The sequence below is a fragment of the Otolemur garnettii genome, unplaced genomic scaffold (assembly GCF_000181295.1).
Source record: "Otolemur garnettii isolate 467f Iridium unplaced genomic scaffold, OtoGar3 scaffold00003, whole genome shotgun sequence".
In the NCBI taxonomy this organism is placed as follows: Eukaryota; Metazoa; Chordata; class Mammalia; order Primates; family Galagidae; genus Otolemur; species Otolemur garnettii.
In genome coordinates this window covers 34,781,992-34,792,118 of record NW_003852398.1, presented here as the reverse complement: position 1 = coordinate 34,792,118, position 10,127 = coordinate 34,781,992, and the positions used below count along the sequence as shown (strand labels likewise).

General features: G+C 40.6%; 2 protein-coding genes across 2 annotated transcripts in view; both read left to right on the top strand.

Annotated features, from left to right (window-relative positions):
* Positions 1 to 3,971: 3,971 nt before the first annotated feature.
* Positions 3,972 to 6,451, top strand: LOC100945724 (protocadherin beta-16). Its single transcript, XM_003782108.3, has one exon. It carries the CDS (start codon positions 3,972 to 3,974, stop codon positions 6,378 to 6,380), a length of 2,409 nt encoding a protein of 802 aa, XP_003782156.3. The 3' UTR covers positions 6,381 to 6,451.
* A 2,011-nt stretch (positions 6,452 to 8,462) lies between these two features.
* Positions 8,463 to 10,127, top strand: part of LOC100955595 (protocadherin beta-9-like) — an 11,504-nt gene continuing 9,839 nt past the window's right edge. Inside the window, exon 1 of the mRNA XM_023514590.1 lies at positions 8,463 to 10,124. Within this exon, the coding sequence (XP_023370358.1) occupies positions 8,578 to 10,124 (1,547 nt within the window). The 5' untranslated portion in view covers positions 8,463 to 8,577. The remainder of the gene's footprint in view (positions 10,125 to 10,127) is intronic.

Below are 10,127 nucleotides of genomic sequence, written 5' to 3'. Positions count from 1 at the left end.
CAGAACATTTTTAACTTAAGAAATAAAGGAAATTTTATCTCATTTAAGCCACCAATTATTTTAGTTTTATGCTACTTCCAGTGGAATCTGTCCTAATTCTTTAACAATATAATTTAATTAAAATATTGTGGTTTTAGTAAAATGCACAGGTTTTGTATACTGTTTAACTTCCTTTTTAAGATTTTGACTCTTGATTTCTGATTGAGTTAAAAGTGGTATACAGAGTGTTTTATATTTATTATCCCCTAAATCCCTCAAGCCCTAAGGGGCTTGGCATATCACCCCCTTTTATATGTATGAGGAAATTAAGGCTTAAAATGGTTAGTAACTTCCTCATAATTCTGAAATAATAAAAGGAAAAATTTGAAATATAATCTAAGTCTGCCTCAACCTAATTCCTCATCTCTTAATCAATATGCCATATTGTCAGACATTAACTGGTAGCATTGTTTTCTAACTAAGCAAGTGAAATTTATTTATTCTTCCTACTCCTATTCCGTGAACTAAACTCTCTTGTAGAAACGTGACTTTTAATCTATGGTTTGTATTTGTTTCTACACCAATGACCACACTACTTTAGACCAAAAACCTTAGAGTCCATACAGAAACACTGACCTAAGTAAGCTGTTAGATACCACAAATGATCTTCATGATGAGTCTATCAGCCTAATTAATTTCCTGTACCTTCTTAACATGGCACATTCATTATTGCAGAAAAGAGTCTAAATAGAGAGTAGAGTTATCCTATGGTTGCCTTTCTTGAATTCTTATGCTCTTTCTTCAGTCTTTTTGTGATATATATATATATATATATACTGACATTTATATACACTATATAAAACATGTTTTCTTTGGGAAATTGAAATTTACTTTGTTACATACATCTTCATATGTCTCTTATTGAAATTAAATATACTATATTCACCTTAGTCTACCATTTGTTTGAAAGCAGTTGCTGTTCTAGTATCAATTCTAAATAAAATAACCAATTTTGGAAAAGTACAGGTGGTAATGTTGTGGAGGAATTTTTGTCACTTAATAACTTAGAGATTCTGGAAATTTAGTAGGGAAAACCCTAATGGGTTATCTTCTGTTAAAATTACCCATATGTCTTTGGCAACTCTTCTTAAAGATTATGCTGAAAACTGGGTGTGGTGACTCAGACCTGTAAACCTAGTACTGTGTGAGGCTGAGACAGGAGGACTGCTTGAGGCCAGGAGTTCAAGACCAGCCTGAGCAACATAGGGAGGCCCTCATCTCTACAAAACAAACAAAAAGATAGTTGAGCATGATGGCGCATGTCTGTGGCCTCAGAGATTCAAGAGGCTGAGGCAGGAAGATTGCTGGGCCCAGGAGTCTGAGGTTACAGTGCCTGTGATGCCACTGTACTCTAGCCTGGCCAACAAAGTAAGACTCTGCTCCCCCACAAGAAAATATGCTGAGAGAGCATGTTTGTGTATCATAAATCACTTTATTCCAAAAACAGGACTTACCATAGCTGAATCAGACATTCTTCAGCATTCACTGTGATGATAATGTTCTTATGGAAATGATAAAATTTTTTTGACCCAGCTGCTGGGTGCATGAGCAGTCCACACTTGTGTTATGTTTTAGTTTCTATTCCTGCTGTAAAAAAATACCACAAACTGTATTGCTTAAAACAATAAAGTGTATAATCTTACAGTTCCATAGATCAAGCATCCAATATGGGTTTTATTGAGCTAAAGTGAAGTTATCATCAGGGACGCACTGCATTCTTGTGGCTCTAGAGGAGAGTCCCTTTCGTTGACTTTGTCAGCTCCTAGACATCTTCAAACCCAGCAACATTGCATTTCTGACCATTCTTCAATAGTTTTTGAAGAATGACCTCTGACCATAGTCAGGAAAGGTTCTGTCCCATCCAGATAATACAGGATAATCTCCCCTTCACAAGTTTCTTAATTTAATGATAACTGCAAATTATCTTTTGCCATGTAAGGTAACATACATTTGCTGATATTGGGAATTAGAGAATGGGTATTTTTGGCCATTATTCTGTCTACCACAATTGGCTGCTTGGAGAAAATTATCTAGTCCAGCAGTACCACTTGTGGCCAAAGAGAAAACATAAAGTGCTTTATATAGGAGTTTAGGCTTTATGATAAGATGACTTAGTTAAAGGCAAAGTGATTAACAAATTTCTAAAAAACATTAAAAAACACTGAATTAATAAGGATGTCCTGAATCTTTACTGTAATTTAAATTATGAAAATAGAAAACCTAAGCAAAAGAATTCAAATTTGATAAAAAGAACTTGTACCTAGAATATATAAAGAATGCTTACAACTCAATTATAAAATGACAAATAACCCAATTTAAAATGTGCAAATATCTAAACAGAAATTTCCTAAAGGAAGATATACAAGTGGCCAATAAACACATGAAAAAAATGTTCAACATCATTACTCATTTGGGAAATGCAATTCAAAATCATAAATACCACAAGCATGGCTGTAATGGGCTGTAATCAAAAAGTAAGATAACAAGAAGTGTTGGGAGGATATGGAAATATTGGAGCCCTGGTAACACCATTGGTGAGAATATAAAATGGTGCAGCCATGTTGCAAAAATAGTCTGCTAATTCTTCAAGAAATTAAACTTAGAAATACAACATGACCCAGAAATCCCCCTTAGAAAAATGGAAACATATGTTCACACAAACATTTGTTTATGAAAATTCATAGCAGCATTATTCATAACAGCCAAAAGGTGGAAACAACCCCAAATGTCCATCAAACAATGAATGGATAATCAAAATGTGATATATCTATACAATGGAATAATTTTTGGTCATAAATAGAAATGAAGTATTGATACGTGTTATAACTTGAATGAACCTTGAAAATATTATGTTAAATGAAAGAAGTCAGTCACAAAAGTTCACATATTATATTTTTCAATTTATACAAAAGTCCAGAATATGAAACTCCATTGAGACAGAAAGTAGATTAAGGGTTTCTTAGGGTTGAAGATCAGAGGAATGGGAAAACTTGAGTGGGGCTATCTTTAGAAGTGATAAAATATACAAAGTTTCTTTAGAAGTGATGAAAATGTTCTAAAATCATGATGATGGATACACAACTCTGTGAATATATCAAAAGCCATTGCATTGTATGCATTAAAATGGGTGAAATGTATGGGTTTGTAAATTATATCTAATTAAAGCTGTTTTTTAAAAGGATAAAACAAAAATTATTTTTACATGTTAAGGGGAAAAAAGGAATCTAAGAGTGTTACAGGCCCAACTTTGAGATCTGCCTATGAGAAAATAATATTCCAATAATTTGAAAGTTGTTCAAAATTTTCAATAATTTGAAAACTGAATTCTCAGGCTTAGGTGTTGCAAAGAAGAGGAAGTAATCTACTTTTTAATAAACCTTTGGTTAAATACCACCAATTGTAATTTTTTCAGTGTCTACTCCTAGTGTCTATAATATGTACCATAGAAAAGATGAACTTGTGAAATTGTTCTAACTCCAGAAATATTTTGCTACCAAATGTATACGACTTCTCAGTTTATATGTTAATTTTACTTAATCAATAACACTTCGACAGCGTTACGCAGTCAGTACCATAAGTGAAAGTTTGCTCTTTGTACTTCTCCCTGTGCAAACCACAGACCTCTGTTTATACACACAAAAGCCACGCGAATAAAGAATCCAGTGTTGCATATTACATAGCCTATATGGTAGGTTTAGAATTTTACCTCCAACGTTAAACTAGAAAATAGTGAAACGCATGGTGGCGCTGCAGGCTAAGAAGATGGAAACGGAATTACTTAAGCAGCTCCAGCCGAACCATTTCGCACCGCCTGGAAGCAAAAGAATAGCTTTCTCAGACCAAAAGCCGGAGCGAAGCTTCTTTAAAACATTATTGGACCGCGTTACCGGGATACTGGGCATACACGAAGCTCCTGTGAACCAAATACGTGTATGCAGGAAAGAGCTATGGAGATTGGATGGACACACAATCAGAGACAAAGGCAAGTCCTAGCTTTCTTTGTTTTGCTGAGCATGTCTGGGGTGGGCGCTGATTTGGGGCCCTATGCCATAGCGGAAGAATCAGAGAGAGGCTCTTTTGTGGCAAATCTAGGAAAAGACCTGGGATTGGGATTGACAGAAATGTCCATCCGCGGGGTCCGGATCATTTCCCAGGAGAACAAGGCTCATTTGCAGCTCAGAGTTGAAACTGGGGATTTGCTCATAAATGAGAAACTAGATCGAGAGGAGCTATGTGGTTCCACTGAGCCTTGTGTACTACAATTCCAAGTGTTAATGGAAAAACCCTTAGAAATACTTCAGGCTGAACTGAGGGTGAGAGATATAAACGACAATTCTCCCATGTTCATTGAAAAAGAAATGATTCTAAAAATACCGGAAAACAGTCCTTTAGGATACGCATTTCCTCTGAATAATGCTGTGGACTTAGACGTAGGAAGCAATGATGTTCAAAACTACAAAATCAGCTCCAACTCTCATTTCCGGGTTCTAACTCAAGAACTCAGAGATGGCAGGAAATACCCAGAACTAGTGTTGGATAAAGAGCTGGATCGGGAAGAGGAGCCTGAAGTAAGATTAACTCTGACCGCGCTGGATGGTGGCTCTCCATCCCGGTCTGGGACTGCTCAGGTTCTCATTGAAGTGGTGGACACCAACGACAATGCCCCAGAGTTTGAAAAGCCAATCTACAAGGTGCAGATTCCAGAGAATAGCCCTGTTGGCTCCCTGGTTGTCACTGTCATCGCCAGAGATTTAGACAGTGGAGTCAATGGGAAAATATCATACACACTCTTCCAGCCTTCGGATGACATTAGCAAAACTTTGGAGATAAATCCTATGACAGGAGAAATTCGACTTCGAAAACAAGTAGATTATGAAACAGTGCTATCTTATGCAGTGGATATAAAGGCCACTGATGGGGGAGGTCTTTCAGGAAAATGCTCTCTTCTCCTGCAGGTCACAGATGTGAATGATAATCCCCCAGAAGTGACCATGTCTGCACTCACCAGCCCCATCCCAGAGAACTCCCCGGAGATTATAGTTGCAGTTTTCAGTGTTTCAGATCATGACTCTGGGAACAACGGGAAGACAATTTCCTCCATCCAGGAAGACCTTCCCTTTCTTTTAAAACCTTCAGTGAAGAACTTTTACACCTTGTTAACGGAGAGAGCACTGGACAGAGAAGAGCGAGCCGAATATAACATCACCATCACCGTCACTGACTTGGGAACACCCAGACTGAAAACACAGCTCAACATAACAGTGCGGGTCTCTGACATCAATGACAACGCCCCCGCCTTCACCCAAACCTCCTACACCCTGTACGTCCGCGAAAACAACAGCCCCGCCCTGCACATAGGCACCATCAGCGCTACTGACAGAGACTCAGGCACCAATGCCCAGGTCATCTACTCCCTGCTGCCACCTCAGGACCCGCACCTCCCCCTCGCCTCCCTGGTCTCCATCAACGCTGACAACGGACACCTGTTCGCCCTGAGGGCGCTGGACTACGAGGCCCTGCAGGCCTTCGAGTTCCGCGTGGGCGCCACAGACCGAGGCTCCCCCGCGCTGAGCAGCGAGGCGCTGGTGCGCGTGGTGGTGGTGGACGCCAACGACAACTCGCCCTTCGTGCTGTACCCGCTGCAGAACGGCTCTGCGCCCTGCACCGAGCTGGTGCCCAGGGCGGCCGAGGCGGGCTACCTGGTGACCAAGGTGGTGGCGGTGGACGGCGACTCGGGCCAGAACGCCTGGCTGTCGTTCCAGCTGCTCAAGGCCACGGAGCCCGGGCTGTTCAGCGTGTGGGCGCACAATGGCGAGGTGCGCACCGCCAGGCTGCTGAGCGAGCGCGACGCGGCCAAGCACAGGCTGCTGGTGCTGGTCAAGGACAATGGCGAGCCTCCGCTGTCCGCCAGCGTCACGCTGCACGTGCTGCTGGTGGACGGCTTCTCCCAGCCCTACCTGCCGCTGCCGGAGGCGGCGGCGGAGCAGGCCCAGGCCGACTCGCTCACCGTCTACTTGGTCATCGCCTTGGCCTCGGTGTCGTCGCTCTTCCTGTTCTCGGTGGTGCTGTTCGTGGCGGTGAGGCTGTGCAGGAGGCACAGGGCGGCGTCTGCGGGTGTCTGCTCGGTGCCTGAGGGCCACTTTCCGGGCCACCTGGTGGATGTCAGCGGTACTGGGACCTTATCCCAGAGTTACCAATATGAAGTGTGTCTGATTGGTGGCTCCGGGACAAATGAGTTCAAATTCCTGAAACCAATAATCCCCAACCTCCCGCCCCAATGTCCTGCGAAAGAAATTGAGGAAAATTCTAACTTCCACAATAGCTCTGCATTTAATTATTGATAGGAACCCAGTAATAAGGACATTAACTTCTTAATATTGTCTTCTTTGATGAACTAAATTTTTAATGCTCACTACCACCAATAAGGTTCTATTTTATCTTTTCTGTGTGGTTATTAATTTCCAATTCTTCACTATTTTCCTTTTCCACACATTTACTCTAGTGAGGTATTTCTCATGAAATTCCAGTTAACGAAGTAGGCTTTATCTTCAAAACCGGTATTATATTGTAATTTTTTCTGCTACTCTTTGCCTTTATTCACTTTATATTATCACTGTATTATTCATGTCCTCATTTTCCTCGAACTTCTTTAAGTACTAAATTATCTGCTGCATGTAATATGTGTATGTTCTGTATAATATTCCTTTTGTCTGTTTTCTTTTCAAAATTGATGTTCTTGTTTATCATACTCAGTTTTCATTATAACCCTTTTTGTAGATTATGGTACTTTTTCAGAAGTTCTACTTTCCCTGTATTGACATTTCCCTACAAGAAATATAACATTTCTTTCACATATGATATGAGAAATTTCTGATCAGCCTTATCTAACAATAAGAGGAAAGCCAGTGGAGGATATTGAGTGCATGTAAATGCATTTAAGTTTGGAGACAAAAAGACAAAGATTAGGCCTTCTATAATTAAGATTACATAGAAATATTTAATAATTTGTTGCTTTTGATTCTGAAGGAAAAAATCTGAAGTTTTGTTACATTTTTAATGACTGAAAACTTAGTCCCATTAAGAAAAATAGAAGTCATCATACAGAGGTTTATATGGTGTGGCTTTTATATTCAACAGCATGGTCTTTTGTTGTTATATCTGGCCCTTTCTCTGTACAATATCCCTAGATTTAAAGTGCATCCCTTGCTTATTATGGAAAAAATAGAGCTTCCTTTTAGATATTAGGCTTTTAAATAAAATTCTATGTGAGTCTGATGTTATAATGTAGTTCTTAACTTTCAAAAGTGTTGGGAGAGTTGTTCATTTGATCTGTTCTTTACCTCCCTTCATTTGGTGTAAATAAATTGAATTCTACTAGATTTCTTTCCTTTTTCTTTCTTTTTTTTTTTCACCCAGGGTAGAGTGCCATGGCATCATACCTCACAGCAACATCAAACCCCTGAGCTTGAACAATCCTCTTGCCTCACCCTTCTGAGTAGCTTGGACTAAAGTGCCTGGCTAGTTTTTCTAGTTTTAGTAGAGACAGGGTCTCTCTCTTGCTCAGGCTGGTCTCAAACTTCTAAGCTCAAGCAATTCATCCACCTCAGCCTCCCAGACTGCTAGGATTACAGCTATGAGCCCCTGCAGCCAGCCTGGATTTTATTAGATTTCAATTAAGAATGACCTTAAAATAAAGTTTAATCCCTTCTTTAACAGTGCAAGTTATTTTACACCTAATATAAGAAAAAAAGAAAGAAAAACACTAGAAATTACAGAGCACTGTATCCTGTATTTTTCAAGTTTCAATGAATAACCCCTTTCAGATTCTGGATTATAGAGTGATGGCTGTGTTTAGGCAATATAAGATTTTGAAGAAATTTGTTGAAGAAGGTTCAAAATGAGGTTCTTTTGTCAGGTTTTAGTGTTCCTATGCTCAACGTTTCTGGAAAAGTAGAATATAACATGTTGTTTGGTGGTCCCAGAAGGTTCATACAGTTTTCCTTTTGTTGCATAAGAGTTGTGTCAGAGATGAAAAGCCTAGTACAGAGCTAAACCCAGCATAGGGAGGTGAACAGTTACTGTCAGAAACATTTTTCAACTGTTAATTTTTAAACTTTTCCCATAAAGCAATGAGGAATACCAACAAATTGAACAGTTCTCTAATCGGCATTATTTTTTACAAAAGAAAATAATTTAAACGAGTCCCCAAATTTTATAAATGTATACACAAACACACAAAAATTGGATGAAGCCATCTAAATGTGCTGGAAACCACACGGTGGCGCTGTAAGCTAAAAAGACGAGGGGAGGAAATTTTGAACGCTATGCAAGTCAGTAACACACAGACACGCAACGCACACACACAAAGGAAGATCCAGACAGATGCGCTGAGGAAAAAAGCTGTAGCAGCCAAAAATTGGAAAACGAAAAGGACGAAAAACTAGGTCCTTGCTAGTACGTGACATAAGTCTGGGGTTTGGGACTGCTGTTTACCTCAGGCGCTAAGGTTGTGACTGATAAATAAGGAACCAGCAAGCTATGGAGGTCAGAGGGTTCTGCTTCCCAAGACAAAGGCAAGTTGTATTTCTCTTTCTATTTTGGGGAGTGTCCTTGGCAGGTTCTGGGCTTAGACGTTATTGGGTAACAGAGGAAACAGAAAGAGGATCATTTATAGTCAATCTGGCAAAAGATCTGGGACTAGCAGAGGGAGAGCTGGCTGCAAGGGGAACCAGGGTGGTTTCGGATGATAACAAACAACGCTTGCTTCTGGATTCTTATACTGGGAACTTGCTCACAAATGAGAAACTGGACCGAGAGAAACTGTGTGGCCTCACAGAGCCCTGCATGCTGTATTTCCAAATTTTAATGGATAACCCTTTTCAGATTTATCAGGCTGAGCTGAGAGTCAGGGATATAAATGATCACTCACCAGTGTTTCGGAACAAAGAGATGGTCTTAAAAATACTAGAAAACACACCAGAAGGGACAGCATTTCGACTAGAAAGAGGACAGGATTCAGATGGAGGACTTAATGGAATCCAAAACTACACCATCAACTCCAACTCCTTTTTCCATATTAAAATTAGTGACAGTGATGAAGGTATGATATATCCGGAGTTAGTGTTGGATAAAGCACTGGATTGGGAGGAGCAGAAGGAGCTCACTTTAACCCTCACAGCGCTGGATGGTGGGTCTCCACCAAGATCTGGGACTTCTACTATACGAATAGTGGTTATGGACATCAATGACAATGCCCCACAGTTTGCTCAGGCACTGTATGAGGCTCATACTCCAGAAAACAGCCCAGTAGGGTCCCTTATTGTTAAAGTCTCTGCAGAAGATGTGGACTCTGGGGTCAATGCTGAAGTGTCCTATTCATTTTTTGATGCTGCTGAAGATATTCCAACAACTTTTCAAATTAATCCTTTCTCTGGGGAAATCATTCTCAGAGAGTTACTTGATTATGAGTTAGTAAAGTCTTACAAAATAAATATACAGGCTACTGATGGTGGGGGTCTTTCTGCAAGATGTACAGTTTTGGTCCAGGTATTAGACACCAATGACAATCCTCCTGAACTGATCATGTCATCACTTTCCAATCACATTGCTGAGAACTCTCCTGAGATGGTGCTGGCAGTTTTTAGAATTATAGACAGAGATTCTGGAGAAAATGGAAAGATGGTTTGTTACATTCAAGATTATCTGCCATTCCTGCTGAAGCATTCTGTGGACAATTTTTACATCCTAATGACGAACGGAGCCCTGGACAGAGAAAGCCAAGCTGAGTACAACATCACCATCACTGTCACTGACTTAGGGACACCCAGGCTGCAAACCCAGCAAAACATAACAGTGCTGGTCTCCGACATCAACGACAACGCTCCCACTTTCACCCAAACCTCCTACACCCTGTTTATCCGAGAAAACAACAGCCCCGCCCTGCACATTGGCACCATCAGTGCAGCTGACAGAGACTCAGGCACCAACGCCCAGGTCACCTACTCCCTGCTGCCACCTCAGGACCCGCACCTGCCCCTCACCTCCCTGGTCTCCATCAACGCTGACAACGGACACCTGTTCGCCCTGAG